Source organism: Plodia interpunctella, chromosome 24 (genome assembly GCF_027563975.2).
Source record: "Plodia interpunctella isolate USDA-ARS_2022_Savannah chromosome 24, ilPloInte3.2, whole genome shotgun sequence".
NCBI lineage: Eukaryota > Metazoa > Arthropoda > Insecta > Lepidoptera > Pyralidae > Plodia > Plodia interpunctella.
The window spans coordinates 1,768,371-1,787,357 of record NC_071317.1 but is presented as its reverse complement, the minus strand read 5'-3'; the positions used below and the strand labels follow the sequence as shown (position 1 = coordinate 1,787,357).

The window sequence follows — 18,987 nt, the reverse complement described above, 5'->3', positions numbered from 1 at the left end:
AACTTTTAATACCTTAATACCTCCTATCCTATGACTAACTTCCATTACAAGTCAGGCGGAGCCTTAACATGTACACAGAGCTTCGCTCGAGGTCTATAAATCTATGAGAATTAAATGTCTAAATAACTGTAAGAAATGGATTAAAACCAGTTGCCTGGTGTAAAAGATTAGCTTAGAAACAGAAAGACGCGTAGGCCAACTTTGTTCCTAATTTAATATATTTAATATGTACTCATGTAATATTGTAATTAAGGATTTTTGATATTTGAATTTAAATGTTTATAGAAGTTGTTAACGAGTTGTCGCGACGACATACAGCTTTTCTTGGCAGAAAAGCGGGAATTAGCATTGGATCGAAAAGGAAGGGCTATGCCTAGCTGTGGGCCTCAAACTAGGCTTAAAACAATTACGGTTGAGATAAAGATAATATTAACTAACTATTGGATTTGTAGATAGGTACAAACAAAATTAAATTCTGTCCAATCACAGCTTTTGCGCTCCATTTGAAATATCCTTGTAACATAACGTCAAACTAGAGTCTTTGAGCTGTTTGAAAATCGAAGCCGAGAGCGTCAATCAGCGAAATTGGAGGTCCGCAAAGAACGGAACGCAGTCTATTTGCCATGTTCTCAATTCAAGTTTCGAATGCTGATGTTCGCAGTTTGAAATGAATGGGCGCAATGAACTGCAATGGTCTTGTGTTTTGATGTTCCATTTATTTTTAAATTCCAAAGTGATGTAGGTACATCACAAAATATAAATTTAAAACTGATAATTAAACATAGATACATGTAATTTTACTGTAGGTTTTAGAATTGGACCAAGTATGAAATCTTTAATTATATCAATTTTTACTCCTCCTATCACGTGTATACCTATACTATACTTACATACTTATTCGAACTTATTCACGGCTATCACGTTTTATTTTCGTTTTACTAAGCGTTGATTAATCGAAGTTAATGCAGTCTCAAGAAGATCACTCATCAGATTAAAAGTATCCTAAACATCGAGCGTCGGCAGCAAAAAGCAATCAATCAGACACATATGCGCTTTACTTAAAACCTCCTTTCCAATTACAACCCTCATCTGAGAGCGGGCAACACTAAATTACCGAATAACATGTTGACGACAAAACGCTTTTCAATCTGTACTAACAATATTCCCCCAAAAGGAGACCCTTTTTGTGCGTTGGCCCCCAAATGCCAATCTGGGAAGATTGCTTTTTTTCTTTTGTTAGTTTTGAATACGACTCGTATGTAACTCCGAATCGCGCAATACAGCTCAACGAGGTCCTTTGTAGGTGATTAAATGCGGGGCACATCCCTATTTGCGGCGCGATCGGGTGTGCGGACACCTTTATCCTGAAACCATAGAGTCGAAAATAAAAAAAGTTGCGAGTTTGACAGCTGCAAATTGGCGGGAGAGTGTTCATAAAATACGGATTGGTTATTTAATGGTTTCTTGATTTGTGCGATTTGTCCGATGATTAATTTTGTCGTGCGTACGGTTTGAATGCGCCATTGTTGTGGACAGTGAGTTATCTTCGATAATCTCCTTTAAAAGCTATTGCGTTTTATAAAGTGTCATGGGGTCATCCATACTATAATATTATAAATGGAAAAGATTTGAATGGAATGATGATAAACTTAAAATCTACTGGACTGATTTTGATGAAATTTTGCATAGGGATAGACGAAACCTCCAGGAGCTACATTTCTTGTTACGGCTTAACTGAGCGAAGCAGCTGTATTTTGTTATTGGTCTGAATTTTTTAACAGTCACGATTTAATAAAAATGACAATGAAATGAATAAAAATGTGAACTTTATAACTTACTTTCTGTCTTTTTCTTAATAGGCACAGAATTAATGGACTACAGCCAATTTACAAGTAATTTATACCGCACTACAACTGTCCGATTATACAAGTTTAATACAATAATAATATGAAAATCCCCAAAATAAATTATTGATAATTTTACGACTTTCTTTGATTATAAATAAAATAAAATAAAAAAGCCTCTTTATTCCAAAATGGTAATAAATACAAATACATGCTATCGTAACTAGGAATTACATGTTTAATTTTTATTTGCTTAAATAATAATTAATTTTATAAAAAAAACAAATAAAAGTATTTAATTTATCAAGAAATTTTTAATTTATAAAAATATTTCATTATATCAAGTTCAAATTATTAACATGCATTAATCATCTAAAAGTTTATTCAAACTTTATTAAACTCATTCAAATTGTTATTTGATTCAGATTATAATAAAAATATGATTCAATTTATTAAATTCATTCAGGTTTTAATAAAAAGTTGATTAAAATCGTATAAAATTCATTCACATTGTTAATTGATTCGGATTATGTTATAAAAGTAATCACTTTATTAAATAGGAATAAATTATTATTATTTATCATTGAAGACTATGTACTACGTTTTTGAGGTTTCCACTTGGACCCCTCTTCGGGTAAAGGCAGGCTCCTCCAGAGTTTTCCATGTGCTGCGGTTTTGTGCACCAATGGGTCAGTTCCGACCGGCGACTTCTTCAATTTCGTCTCTTCACCTGCCTTTCGGCCTGCCAGGGCGTCTAGATCCACAGGGTCACAGTTTTGGTCCACCTGTTATCGGAATATCGGGCCAGATGTCCCACTTCCATTTTAAGCGTTGCGCAAAGGTGAGAGAGTCGATGATTTTTGTTCTTTTCCTGGTTTTGTCGTCTCGAATTCTGTCCCTTAGTCCAATTTTGAGCGATCTGCGTTCCATAGCCCTTTGACAGGAGGTCAGTTTCTTTCTAGCATTCATTATCGAATAACCAGGTTTGGCATCCGTACGTCAGACATGGTAGAATGCAGGAGTCCATACCTTTTTCTTTAGATCATACTGCACGTCAGACTTATGAAGTCAGATATGATCTTTCTTTGATTACTAACTTTGAACTACCAGTATATATAGATATATAGTTTTGGACCAACTCTTCTATTTTAATAGTATGAAATAGTGTTGTCTATACTGATAGCACTAAAAGCCACTCAACATTTCAGTACCTATTTCATTGAAAAGGAAAGAAACAATATTGCAAGAACTATATACATTTTTCTTCACAAACAAGAATTCCATTATCCGAAGCTAACTCAAAACAAAACCTCGTCTCGTTCGCTTGATTTCACACCAGTAAATATGAATACCTCCTCCGGAAAGTTGGTAAATAATCTGCTTCGATAGCAATGCCTCACGTCTGGGGACCAAACACGCTACGACCAAGTTTTAATACGAAAAATGCTATTATCATATTCACTAAATTACATCTACATCTTAAAAACCAATCCAGCAATTAATATTGTACCTTATTCCGTTAACAATAAGATCTAAACGCAATGAGACAAGCGCGGGAAAAAAGCGCAAAGATAATTTTGCCGTGAAAATATTTTTCACAATATACTTACGCGGCAAATAAATTAACGTTGCAAATAAAAAGATACCTTAATGCGTCGCAATACAGGTGTAATAATTTTTCTTGGTCGCAAATGGAGTATTATTGTTAGAAATTGTATCTTGCCATTTGACATCACCGTATCAAAATTGTTTCGCATTCAATGCGTAGGTAAAGATTTTTTTTTTTCAATAAATATTAATGAGTTGTCAGTGTCACTGCGGTTTCTTTTTTTTAGTTAGATTAGTAAAGTTTGGGACTGATTTAGACATTTTATGAATTTAATTTGTAATTTTGCACTGCACAAAATGGGATTTTAACAACATGATGCCTAGATATCGAGCATGTATCTAAACTAGGCTTGAGACTTATTGTCAATATCGGCAAAAGTTAAAATGATATTTCTAAAATTAATTTCAATTATCCATTAAGCCATTTACACATATGTATCTCCTCACATTGTTTACACGATCGGAACATCAAAAGAATAAATCTAATCCCAAATATTTATTCACGTCAATCAATGTATTGACAACATAAAATATATATATTTTTTAATCTGTCTTTTAAGAGCAATACATAAAAAACTGGCATGCAACAGAAAAAAAATAGTTAAGAAAACGCACCAATGTCGCTTGGTGACGCAAATGTGTAAACTTCAGTCAAAATGGAACGACATCCATTTTTTTTTCAGTGACAAAGGCATAGCCGTCAAATGCCATTGCTTAAATGAGAACTCAGTCATTCGGGAGTGTGGTGAAACGGAAAAATCATCGGCGAAATGATATTCCCGCGAAAATACGCCTCGGTTGCTCTGCGGGAGAATGTGGTATTCTTATTTCAATTTTGAATAACAAAGATGACTTTTTATTATAAAATGTAATTGGTTGATTTAAAAATCGAATTGTTTAGTTTTAAATGGCACAAGATTGCAGCAATGTAAGTAAGAAAAAAGTTTTGTACTTCCGTAGACCGTTTAACCGGAATCACGGGCAAAGTGTTTAATAGTGTGCTACGAAAATGCTACGATTTCGTAGCACTAGCTACGGCAACACCTACGCGACTCGTAGCATACGTTCATTATCGGCAATCTCAGATAGACGCCTCTGTGAATATGGCGTAATATTTGTCGTAAAAAAATTGTAAATAGTTAAATCTTTACAAAACATGACCATTTTCCGCAGTTAGGCCTCCTGTCTGGGCCCCTTCTGCGTGCGGAGTCTGAGCCGCTGATCATTCCAGCCAGCCCAGCTCCTTCAGGAAGCGGAGCACCGCCGATGGTGTACGGCAAGCTTCGCTCATGATAACTTGTCAACAAGATCTATATTAAAAAAGAAGATTTATAAGAAACTATTCACTACCGGTAAACATAGATATTCCACTCATGGCAAAACGAAGGTTATGTCACTCTCCACCTTTCCATCCTTTCTATCTCCAAACCAGAAATCACCTCAATCCTGAAACGTGAAGACCTCTTAACAACATTAAAAGCGCAATTTTAAAGTCAGAAACCAAGTTTTAGTTCACAACAGTGAAAGTCTACAGAGAATAGTTTCGATAAAAGCGGGTAAATAACGTCGACCGCGGTGCGATAATGGGATTTTCCTACTCTATGCCTATGACTGACTAATGCATTTTAATGTATATGTTTCTATTTGTCTCTATTTAAATAAATATAATATATTCAATGACAGTTGTGATCAATTGGTTTCTTTGAAGTTTAATGTGATTCAAACAGACTATTCATGTTTGAAGAAGTATAGAACAAAATTAAGAAACAGTTATTATAACAAAGTATTTGTGAAGTTTGTCTCTTGTATTCTCTAAATTATCAAAAGTGTAAATTAATTTCATTTATAATGTTGTTTTACACAAGAACAACACTAAACTATCTATCTGCGGCACTATTGAGGTTTACTGTACCTACTGGAAGATATTTCATTTGAAATAAGTACAACCTTGTACTCATTTTTATTATGTAATCTATATTTTAAGTTTCTTGTGTACTACTATGTACCTACCTATATGAGTTAAAAAATGAATTAGCTTTTTATGATCTCAGTTCTAAAAATGATATACATGAAAAATAGATAATCCGTTATTTTAAATTCAAATTTAGAACGGCGAATTCAAAATTTGAAACGCGGAAAGAGTTCAAAATTTGAAACATGGAATCACAAAGACGACTTGTGTTTGAGGTGTGCTGAGGTGGGTGTTGATTAGGGAGAGGTGAAATATTAGGTGGGGTTAGGGTTGTCAATGTTCAGATAAGTATTGAATAATTTATTCTAAATTCAAATGTAGAGTTGCGTTATTTATATTTCATACTAATATTATAAACAGAAAATATTTGTATTTTTGTTTGTAATGAATAAACTCAAAAACTAGTGGACCGATTTAGATGAAATTTGTCACAGAGATAGAAGAAACGTTCAGGAGTAATATATAGCTCCTTTTTTATTCAAGCAAAGCCGAGACCGGCCGCTAGTTTTGTAATAATTACAAAACTAGCTACAATTATTGGTAAATATTAATGTTAACATAAAATATTAATGTAAAAAATTAGAAGTTTGAATTTGATTAAATTGTTATTATATTTGTTGCTCATGCAAGATTATCTACCTATTATTCTAGTCGAAAAACAGCGCTTTGGCTTCTACTATAGAAATTTTAAAACTGACTGCTTTTTCGACAAAAATATATTTATTAGTTACTCTCTTATGTTTATTAAAAAAGTCGCCGCGTGTGTTTCATTTCACGTAACATAAGGAATACGTTGTTACATGTTATCTATCAGTAGTAGGCTATGTTTTTCTTAGTCATATCGTACGACAACGGGATGATATGAAGGTAAAATGTAAAATGTAAAATTCGAATATTTGCAGCCCTATTTTAGAGGAAGGGAGGGGTACGCGGTGGAAGAACGTTGTGATTGGAGAGACGCGCGTCACGAGCCGCTGGGAAATCAGCTCGGTCGCGCCTCGCCGCGCGTACCTGCCTCAGATTGTGGCGGCATCATTGTGATCTTCCTTTTTCAAACTTTGTTAGTGGCCAGTACCGTCTAATAAATTGTTTTTGGAACTGATTTCTCTTTTTTAAAACAGTCTAGTGGCCAGTAACTGTTATATAAAACGACCAGTAACTGTTATTACTAACGTACTCTTTACTGTCATAGACGAGACAGTCCAACCCATTTGTTTTTTTTGTCAGTAACCAAAGCCAGTAACAAATTTTAAATTTGGAATTCGCCTGCGTTGCTGTTTTGCCGCGAGCGACCACACGGGACACGATTCGTTTCACGCTCAAAATGTGAACGTTACCAATGTCACTGGTCACCATTTTAATGGCACTTTTGTTTTGTTTCAACGCGTTCTCATCAAATTTGCCATGGAATATTAATTAATTAATGAAATACTGAACTTGTATTTGACAATTCAAACTCACACAGTGAAGCGATGGCGGTGCAGTGGTTAAGAAGTTCGCCTGTGTTCAAAAGGTCCTAGATTTGATTTCTAGTCGTACCTCGTGACTATAAAAACTTTTTACATTCATTGCAAATTACTAGGTCCCAATATATTAATATAATGTAATAACTACGATATATTTTTTGTAATTATTACTAAATCATAGATTAAAAATAAACCCTCTAATATCAACAAATATGTTCTATATTACGACAGAAACACAATTACATTAACGCAAATAAAAAAAGAATCATTTCGACCCTCCAAATTTCTATCGAATAGGCTAACATTTTAATTTACTCGTACAACAATGGAATAACAAACGAATACCAACCCTATAAAAATAAGATTCAAGTTTAAAATTCGAATGTTGCCAGTAACATCTTGACATCCACAGTGATAGAAACACGCACCCGAAACCAAATGAAAAAGGTGTCAAAGATCGAATTTACGATTCATTATACTTAATCCGAATGAAAATGGGGGAGATGCTATAACTACTACGTTCTAAACTGAACTTTATGTGATGGCAATAAAGATAAAATTGAGCTGTGAAGGAGAGACATTCGATTTTCAAAAAAAGCATTCTGAACGAGCACGCATGTAAGTGCCCATTGTGGCGACAGATGGTCCACACGGATTCACTTCTGTTAGGTTTGATACCGTTTCTGCATTATTTTTTTTATATTTATACATTACCTTAAAGATTGACCACAGCCGTAGGGTTGATATAGATGGTTGATAAATTTAATACAAATACCACCCATTTAATGATACTGTATTTAGTTTTATTTATTTATTTCATAGCTATTTATATTTTTAGCATATTTAGTTTTAGGTAAATGTGATTGAAAATTGGCATTTCGGCATCATCCAACTGGCGAAAATCTCTTGTATTTACATATATTCAATTCCTACAAAAACGATGTCTCAACGTTAAAAATACGTGTTTAAATATTGGTTTTTAAAATTGACACTGGTGCTAATGAAATAAAACAACATTAAGATTCTAAATACAAATTTTAAATAAAAAATCCTAAACAGAACAAATGGTCAAATCACATACAGGTGCCGACCCTCAGTGACGTCACATAACCCAAGCCAATCGAACAACGTCGTAACACACACCAAACGGAGGACGCATACGCTATTTTGAAACTTTATAATATCTAATGCGAGCCTTTAAAAGCATAAAGAGGAAAGCTAATTCACTGCGACGCGACGTTGGGGCGAAAGTAATTAACTATAAAAGGTTCGTGACAATTAAATGCTCTTTAATTTTGTTTTATATGGATCTGTCCAAATACTGCTTTCGGGGTACGATTTGTAATTAGTTTATGCTTACAATTTGACACTTACACATTAATAATGATATAGGGTTACATGTGAAACGTCAGAAACGTAGCAAGACTAACACTAGCAAACTTTATGCTAAAGTTTGTTTTGTCTCGTTCTGTCAATGCCAATTATATAAAGTGCGATAATGGCAAACCATACTTTAGCTTAGAGTACACTTTATGATTAACAAGGTAGTAAATAAACGACATCGTAAAAAACAACGTTTATTCTACGAGTGTTGATGGTTCGTTAGTATTCTTTATTGCACAAAAGAAATATTCAATACAAAAAATAAAAAGCACAAAGGCGGACTTATCGCTAGATTTTACTTTCAAAATAAACATTAAATTTTCAGTTTGTGTTAAAAATGGAGAGATTTCGGTAATCGATGCAAAAATGCATACATAGACGCAAGAATGTCAGGATTTGATCATGATTATTCAGTTTTCCTGAAAGATTATAATGAAATAGGATACTCTTAACGAGCCCTTCGCGTATCAATTGGTTATGCATTGTCTCGTATTGTTGCATTTCATACTAATATGAAAGTCAAAATCATCGTAGCAAACCTTAAATAAACAAATTAAACCCTAATGAGAGAAATAAATTGAAAATATGTGTTGTCATTAGTCGACCGCCATTACAGTCGTCCCGCGGGCGCTGTGCCCGCGAGAGTCTCAGGCCATAGACAATAAAGAGAATACAGAGTCGTAAGTGGTTCAAAATTTGTTAGTGGCCAGCATTACAGGGGCGGCGATGAGGAAGGTGACAGTGGTCGAAAAATTGTTGATGGCCAGTGGCATGTTATGATAATATTTGTAATGCCAATCGTATTCCAAATCTATGATACGGAAAATACCAGGCTTAGTGTATAGGAGAATTCATATGATACAGAGTTTTTAGTGATCGGAAAATTGTTAATGCCCAGTGAATTTTATGACGATAATTTGAATCTTTTTTTATTTGCGTTAATGTAATTGTATTTCTGTCGTAATGTAGAACATAATATTTGTTTATATTAGAGGGTTTATTTTGAATCTATGATTTAGTGATAATTATAAAAAATATATCGTAGTTATTACATTATATTAATACACTGGGACCTAGTAATTTGCACTGAATGTTTAACTAGTATAAAATATTTTATAGTCCCGAGGCACGAGTAGCCATCAAATCTAGGACCTTTTGAACACAGGCGAACTTCTTAACTACTGCACTTCCATCGCTTCACTGTGTGAGTTTGAATTGTCAAATACAAGTTTTGCCATTATTCTTAATAGCGAAACCAGGGTTAGATGAAGACGATACAGATAGATGGACAATTGGATATTCGTGAGTGGACGAAACATGGCTCATTCAAACATAGAAAATGATAAGTATTCTGTATTTCTATGTGAAAATGTTTGGCCTGTTTTAATTGCTGCAGCACACACTTCAATTCAACTTGTTACACACATCACAGGTTCTAGGACACGATACACATAGTTTTGTATCTTAGTTTTATATCCTAAATATATTCCATATCTATTCTTCTGTCCTATAATTTCTAATCATTGCTAAATATTGAAATGCGCTTTCTTTATCGTTGCTCTGTTGCGTGCGCGCCGCCGCGCCGCCCCCGCTGTTTCGTCCGTGGGTCGGATTTCGCGCCATTTGGCCAACCGGTCATGTAATAGCTCTTTTGAGATCGTCGTACACTGGGCATAGAGGGGAAAAATTATATTTTTTTTTCATAAACGTTGATTTTTTCATTTTTATTTTAGCATTAACTGAAATTATTAAAGAAAACTAAATATAATGAAAATGCATGTGTTTTTACCTACTTATTTTTTGCGGCAGTAAAGTGGAGTGTGTATAGCGTTACGTTACGTATGTCATTGGTCAATAATAATTATAATAATTACATAAAAAAATGTTTTAACAAAATAAAACAATAATTACTTACACCAATAAAAATAATGATTCCCACTGCGACACACCATTCTAAATGCCGTAATGCGCCAGCCAGTATTGTCTATTTGAATTTAGAATAAGCCGGTTCCAAATTTGAATTGAGATGTTTGTTTACGATTGGGCGGTTTTGATTCGATTCACCAATGCCATTAGCTGCCGTTTCGATTGTATACATTGGAGTAAGGGAGTTGGGGGGAAAATTAACTGTTGTCTATGGCAATTTTGTAACGATGTCAGAGTAGGCGGTAAGTAATTTGTGTGTCTGTTACTAATACGAGTGTGTTACGTTACAATGTATCTTTTTTACAAAGATCAAATCACTGAAGACTTATTTATTAGAAATGTCTTAAGTTTTACGCTGTCAAAGTCTAATGTCGGATTTTTTTTGGCGGATTCGACATACATTGCTGGTTTTCATTGCGACAAATAAAAACACTTATACAAACTACGCAATGTTCATGCATCACGAATCCATCGCTCGGATCAGCATCTGTCCGAGGTAGGCGATATTGTGGAGCATTTATTTAGAAATTACACATTCATAAACACTTTTTTCATGTAAATTAATGATATTTTATTTTTGTTTTTGTGTTTTCGTTAATTACATACTTTCACGATATTGAAAGCTGGTAGATTATCATAAATTGCACTTATACAGAATTTAGGAATACATTACAAATGATTTAGGGCAAGGCATAGACAACATTTCCATCTAGGGTTGCACTGTTACAATAAAACACTCATAATCTGTCATCCTGACGTTTGCCTCTTAAAAGTCTATTATCTATTCCCCAAAAAACCGCAGTAACATCAGCCTCATAAAAAGATTGCCTAAACAACTGACAAAACTGTCCAATTTTATGGACTCCAGGGTCTATAGGGACCGCGATGGGTCTATTGGGATAGGGTGTGGACCCCAGCACTTAATGATTATAAACACTAGTTAAATGATCGAATGAGCAGATTTTTGGGGTGTAGATACAGACAATTACATAGTTTAATACAAATTAGACTTTATGCTGTGGGTATTGAGAAGAAATTCCGTTGAATTGTGCTGTTTGTTTGTCTGTGCTATGATTATGTTGTTACTTATAGTCTGATGTGGATGGGCAGGATTAGTTTATGTCAAGTATTTAGAAAATAAATTTTGACTCGTGTGTTTTTTTATAAATTAAAAAAAAAATCGCAACTTTGGAGATAAGTGATTACTCTCAGTTAGATAAATTAGGTAGTAATAAAGTTTCTATCTAATTTCTAACTTGTAAATTTACGCATAATCTGTTTCGTATAACGTCAAAACTGTCTGATTAATGTTTCAACTAAATTTCATATTTTTGTTCAGATAACGAATTAACATTGAAATGTCGGAATATGGATTGACACTGGCATTTGCCCGTAGCTTCGCACGCGTAAGTTTCTCTGCGAACACGGAACAGACATGATTTTCATACAAAGTCTTGTCCCCCATCATAGGAATTTGGGAGTTGATTCTTGAAAAAAGTATCCTATGTTTGAACCAAGTCTTTAATTATATATAAGTATACCAAATTTCATCAGAATCGGCCTAGCGGTTTTAGCCGTGAAAGGGGAACAGCCAGACAGACTATCGCATTTATAATATTAGTATGGTAAGGGTTACCACGCCGCCGCATCAAAATAACAGCAAATGTTAACATCAATTTCTAAAAGTAACCTAAAAGCCATAGAGCGAAAAATTAATCATATTTAAATCCACGTCAAAACAATAACATCCCACTCGTACCATAGATAATCTGTGCTAATCCATGGTCACAATAGATTAAAAATCTCCTGTGGGGTACGTAATTGCTAAATCATGTAACTGGAGAACAGGAGGGGGCGTTAATATGAGTGTATTACCGGGGTTGTCAATTTGTTTGTGTTATTAAGTATGGTATGGTTATTAAAAGTAGGTACAGATTCAAAATCGTACAGGTTTTGCTCTATAACAATTTTATAAAACCATTTTATTAAACGCAAGACTTGGTCAAAAGTTCAATCTAACATAACTTGAACAGTAGTAATGTAGTAGTTAGTAGCCTTTAGGGTGGGTTGCACCAGTCAACTTTGACGTTGACTTTAAACTGTGCGCTGTACGTTTACGAAATGGCATACTTTTCCTTTATCTGCTTTAGTTTTCTGCATTTAGTTAACAACAATATTATCTGCGCCTAACTCATCCCCCTGAAATTTATAAGGGTGTGACGTAGTCAGGTAAATGAAACGAGTGAATGCTCGAATAATACTACTATATTTGAAGGAATAACACAATTATATAGGTGGTACAAAGATTAACATAATAGAAGATTAAATAGGTACTTAGTCTAACCTCACATCACCGCACTTATTGAAAAAAAAAAATGAATTTATATAATATATATTTTTTTTTACAGTCAAATTGATAAAATATAATCTATTTTTTACGTTTTATAATAAGGTTTTGTACGGTTTTTATGTACAATGTCTATTTTACCATACTTATTTATTATCTCTACGTTTGGTGGTATGTCCTAAAAACTTTATAAGGGCCTAAATATATATTATCTAATTTATTACTAGGTGTATTATTTTTTACTAAAATTAAATCATTTTCCTTATAGCTTACAGGATTAATATTTTTGTCATACACATACTTTCTATTTATCTTACTTCTTAACAAATTATTTCTAGCCTCTTTTTGAGAAAGTTGCAAACGGTATTTCAATTCATGTGGATAGCTCTCATAATTATAAAGAGGTTCTACATCATTTGTCAGATTACTAGGGAGAGAACATTTCTTACCAAACACCAACTCGTACGGGGTGAAATCTGTTTCAGTATGAACTCCTGTATTGTAAGAGAAACACCAAAAAGGAATCCACTTACTCCACATCTCCGGGTGATTCTCTGTTTGAATACGTAGAAACGCATTCAAATGTTTGTGAGTGACTTCCAGAGCTCCTATGGACTCGTGATGGTGGGCTGTTGAGTTGAGTTGTTTAATATTTAATAATTTACATACCTCTTGAAAAATTTCTGATAAAAACTCCTTCCCTCTATCTGTAGCTATACATTTTGGCACACCATACCTGAGAATAAAATTATTAACAAACGATCTTGCTACTTCATCAGCTTTTTTGGAAATTAAGGGATAACCTTCTACATATTTTGTCAGTTCGCATTGACACGTTAGTATATAAGAATAATTATCATTATCTCTTTCCAAAGGACCAACAAGATCTAAGAATACTTTTTCAAATGCAGTATGCGCTGTACTAGTAATTTCCATTGGTTCTTTCTTTGGTATTGAATGTTTTTGACGTTGACAACTGTCGCAACGTTTTACAAATTCTCTAACATCTTTATCAATACCAGGCCAGAAATAATATTTCTTTATGTTGTTTGACATTCTTCTCATACCAGCATGGCCACTGCTAGGCAAGAGATGAAAATCATTTAAAATTATTTTTCTATCATGTTTATTCTCAATTCTTTTTACATTACTTAAAATACATATACGCGGTCCGGACCTATTCTTATCGTTTTTTATTTTATCTAATAATTTTTCTATAAAAATTTCATTATCTTTACTCTTTAATATGTATATTTCTTCTAACTTTAATAAATTACAAAAATTATCTAAATCTCTCACAAATTCGCCTCGCGTCATTTGTGATTGAGAATCTAGAAATTTCACATAAATTGTTCTTTTACTTTCAATATAGCATAATATTTTATTTTCTTTTGTGATAATTCCCTCTTTTTTAAATTGTTTTAGTCCCTTAGTATCAATAAGTTTTAATTCTACTGATTCTTTCGGTCTTATATGGGTACTTACGACCTTTGGTTGATCAGGCCTCAAGTCTAAAGCATCCATATCTACCGATGAATCTAGTTTATTTAATTTTCTTGCGCCCGCTCTTGTCATAACATTAATAACACTTTCGTGCATTTCTTTTAAATCATTTAATGTGATTCTAGACAATGCATCTGCAGCTGCATTTTCAGAACCTTTAACATATTCTACTTCAAAATTATATTCCTCTAATATGATTCTAAATTTCATGAGCCTACTCGAAGGATCTCTCATATTGAACAAGTATATTAGTGGTTTATGGTCTGTCAGTATTTTAAATGGGCGTCCATATAAATATGGACGAAAATACTTCACAGCCCATACTATTGCTAGCAATTCTTTTTCTATCACTGGATAATTCTTTTCACCTTTATTTAAGCTCCTACTAGCATAAGCTATTGGTCGTCCATTTTTGTTTGATAAAATTGCTCCTATAGCATTATTTGAAGCATCAGTTTGTACTATAAATTTATTTTGTTCCGAAAAATCGGGATACTGTAACACAGGTGGGCTTATAAGTAGTTCTTTTAGTTTTTCAAAAGAGTTTTGACTTTCGGTATTCCATTCAAATGGTACGCCTTTTCTAGTTAATTTATTTAAAGGATATGCGATTTCTGCAAATTTTGGTATGAATTTTCTATAGTAATTCGTGAAAGCTACAAATCTTTTTACTTCGTCTGAATTTGTAGGAACTGGATAATTTTGTACTGCAGATATTTTTGCAGGATCCGGCATTATACCTTCATTAGAAATCACATGACCTAAATACAAAATTTCTTTTTTAAGAAAATCGCATTTTACTGGGTTCAATTTTAAATTGACCTGACGTAATCTTTCAAAAACATCTTGTAAATTTTTATTATGAATTGTTAAATTACGGCCAAAAACAATTAAGTCATCTAAATAAATTAGACATTTTTCATAATTTAGACCAGCCATTGCCAATGTAATCATTCTGGAAAATGAACTTGGGCTAGTTTTAAGTCCCATTGGCATACGTGTCATCTGATACTGTCCTGAATGGAAAGCTGTAAATTTTCTACTGTTTTCATCTAAATTAACATTATAGTATCCTTGATGCAAGTCTAAATGTGTGAAATAAATGCTACCTGACAACGAGTCCAGAATTTCAGTAATATCTGGTAGTGGGAATTTATCGTCTTCAATCTGATTATTCAATTTCCTATAATCTACGACAAGCCTCCATTTTTTGTCTCCTGTTGAATCTGATTTTTTAGGTACTAACAGTATTGGACTAGACCAATCGCTCTTGCTAGGTTCAATTATCCCTTCCTCTAACATTTTATCAATTTGGCGTTTAATTTCGTCCTTTTGAGAGTATGGCAAACGATATTGTTTTGAAAAGATTGGATTTGTATTAGGTTTGACAGAAATAGTATGTGTGTATACATCAGTAGTACTTAATTTATCACCAGGGAGGTAAAATATATCTGAATATTTAGCGCAAATGTTCTCAATAGTTTTTTGTTCCTCAATATTTAAATGTTGCAATTTCATTAATGAGAAAAGTTTTTTCACTCTATTTGAATCGGTCGTTGACTTTTCAAATTCACAAATATTATAGTTACTAACTTTATCAATTTTTGGATTTATTTCTGTGAGTTGAACATCATTTTCAGTAACATTAAGTATTCTAACAGGAATCAATCCATCTTTTGGTGAACATATGGAACTTGCTAAAAATATACCATGTTTTATTTCTTGAGATAATATGACACAATCTTCATTAATGTCCGTATGTATAAAATGTATTGACTCGCTTCTAGCTGGGATCTCAAAAATAACATTACATGTATTTATTAAAGGTAAAGTAATTTTCGAATTAATAAATAATGTCAAAGTATTTTTACTGAAGTCTAATTGAGCTTTGCATCTATTTAAAAAATCACGGCCTAAAATTCCACTTCCTTTAATTGGTAAATTTTGAAAAACAAAAAACTTATGATTGAATGTTTCATTATTAAAAGTTAATGGTAAAAATAAGTATCCTATTGCTTGTACACTTCCACCTAAACCGTTGACTGTTACATTCTCCTTATGGATTGGAATGTTACATTCTATAGCATGTTTATACGTACATGCCGATATTGATGCTCCAGAATCTACTAAAAAATATTTTTTGTTATAATTATTACATGATGATTTAAGTAAAGAAATATAACAATTACTATCACTGGCTAAAATAAATTTTTCACTATTCCTCACGAAAAAACTGATTCAAAGAAAGTTCTGACTCTTCAAATTTTTCGAAATTATTATTATCATTATCATGCATTAAATGAATATTACGATTATTACGCATCCCTTGATTTCCTCTAGTTGAATTAAAAAATTTACCTCTCTGCTGTGGACCTCCGCTACTTCCTCGCGTGTACTGACCTCGTGACCCTTGTCCTCGAGAAGCTAGATGAGCTGCTTGCTGTCCTCGAGCTCTTCCTCTATGTACAGGATAGCGGCAACGTCCTCCACGCCAGCTTCTATAATAATTTGAACCATTGTTGAAATATTTATTATGGTATGGTTTCTTGTACATACCCATGATTTCTCCAGATGTTGAAGGAATTGATACTTCTTCATCTTGGGCTGCCTGTACAGCATCTTTAAGTGAACTATAATTCCTGGCAGAAATAATCGTACTAAGTCGACGATTACGCAAGCCGTCAGCAAATTGCTTAACAGCCATTTTTTCATTAATAGGTTTTAATATTTTATAGCATTGATCATTCCCGTCAGCTTGCGTTATCGTTAAATCAACAAATAGTTCCGTTATTTCTTTACCATAGTCAGCAATTGACAAGTCATTTTGTCTAATTTTTTGTAATTTATTTTGTATTGCCGTTGCAGCTTTCTTACACAATAATACATTTCTCATATCAATAATTAACTCATTAACTGATTCATATTTTGATTTTAATTTTAACTTAGCTTCAGGAGAAAGCCTACTTTTTAATACGAAATTAATTAAATTTTGTTTACATGTATCTTCTTTCAATAAAGTATTATAATATTCAATGTTATCAATCAACTGTTTTGTATTCGACTCCTCATTTGTCATAATAGGTAAAAGATTTAACGCCGTTTTTAAATCAAAAGAATTCATGTTGAACGATGACTTCGGCTTATCACTATTACACAACACTAAAATATTTTCATGTAACTCTAAAAATCGACTACAATAATTTTTGATTAATATAATATCATCCGAACTATAATATTTTCTCTTAAGTTTTTCTTCAAAACCTATCAGCCACGTCTCATATTTCTCATAGATTGCATTAATCTCATTTAATTTGTTTACTAACACTTTTTCCGTTCTTCGACTGGCTCCTAATTTAATTAAATATACTCTAATTTTCTTTAATTCCTCATACAATGATATAATAGTTTCCATTAGTCACTTACCACCATAACGTAGAGTAAAATATTCTTGTACCTGTGCACATAAAGAACATAACACATTAAAAAATAAATAAAAATAGACTTTAAAATATAATCGCGATTACAATTAACACTATCAAGTCCAAAGTTCAGTCACAGTGCATCATCCGTCCGTCCGTATATGGAAAGTCGCTGCATTCCTTACCGGTGACCTATATCTCGTACATAAAATTATTATTAGGATATTTGATTATATATTTAAGATACTTTTTTTTTTTTTTTTTTAAGTAGATTATTGTATTTTATTATTTTCACTTTTTTTTTTTTTTTTTTTTAATATTTATTTTTATATAATAAATTTTCACTTTTGAAATATATTTATGCACTTTTATTTTTATTTATTTTTTACACCATTTCTTTTGAATAGATTTTTTGGGGTGGGTTAAGGTCTTCCAACTGTCGCCGGAAAAGTGATCTTCTTATAGTCGCCCGATTTATCTCCTTAACAATCCATTTTCTATGGCATTTTCTATATAGTCGATATATGAAGAACAGCACGCCACACAGTATAATTAACAGGATAACACACAGGATAATATTTGTGGTGCTCATATGAAAGCGAATTTGTTCTGTAGTTGCTTTATTATCGCCAGCCGCAGCATTCTGGATGACCAGGGTTTCTTCTTTAGACTGTGGGGAGCCCATTATTTTTGTGAAATTTTTTATTCACGTGTACACTAGCGTTTAGTCCGAAACAAAGATAGAACTGGTACTTTTCCATTGTCCTTATTAACGATTACACGAGTAACGTCTCAAATTCGCGGCGCGGTGGAAGATTCCATAGGCAGGGTCGCCATATAAGGGTGTGACGTAGTCAGGTAAATGAAACGAGTGAATGCTCGAATAATACTACTATATTTGAAGGAATAACACAATTATATAGGTGGTACAAAGATTAACATAATAGAAGATTAAATAGGTACTTAGTCTAACCTCACAAATTATACTGAATCATTAATTAAAACAATTACAGATAATCCTGCATATGATTCAGACACACAATCGCCCATTAAGCGTGTAACACACACCGAGTTTAATTAACGAGAGATCAAAGGCGCTCGTTATCCCCATTCACACAAGATGGCGCCAGCGGGCAAGCGTGGAAAAATATAAAATTGTTCATCTATAATGTGCTCCATACTGTCGCCGAATTCAGACACATGCCGAGGCGAATGCATGAACATTGGCTTAGTGTGTGTGATATTATTTATCGCAATGAAAAACCAGCAATGTATACCGAATCCACTAAAGTTTGGCAAACTGTTCGACGCCAGTGTAGAACCTGCATAATTAGATAACTGCAGGAATCTTTCACAAGATAAATCAACCAATGTGCAGGTTTCCTTCACCGGAAGCAAGGGGTGGTTGATGAAAACTACATGAGCCAAATTGATATACAAACTCATGTGGCACGAGTAGGATTCGAACCTGGGACCTTTCGATCCACAAACGGGCGATATATAGGTGCATAGCATAGAA

General features: G+C 33.2%; 1 protein-coding gene across 1 annotated transcript; it reads right to left on the bottom strand.

The window, feature by feature from the left end:
• Positions 1-12,446: 12,446 nt before the first annotated feature.
• Positions 12,447-18,446, bottom strand: LOC128680519 (uncharacterized). Its single transcript, XM_053763732.2, has one exon. The coding sequence runs from the start codon at positions 17,459-17,461 to the stop codon at positions 16,265-16,267; it is 1,197 nt and encodes a 398-aa protein (XP_053619707.1). The 5' UTR covers positions 17,462-18,446; the 3' UTR covers positions 12,447-16,264.
• Between the last annotated feature and the right edge of the window lie 541 nt (positions 18,447-18,987).

Excerpts from the sequence above, each read along its gene's own strand:
- LOC128680519 (XM_053763732.2), bottom strand. The coding sequence starts at position 17,461 with ATGGAAACTATTATATCATTGTATGAGGAATTAAAGAAAATTAGAGTA.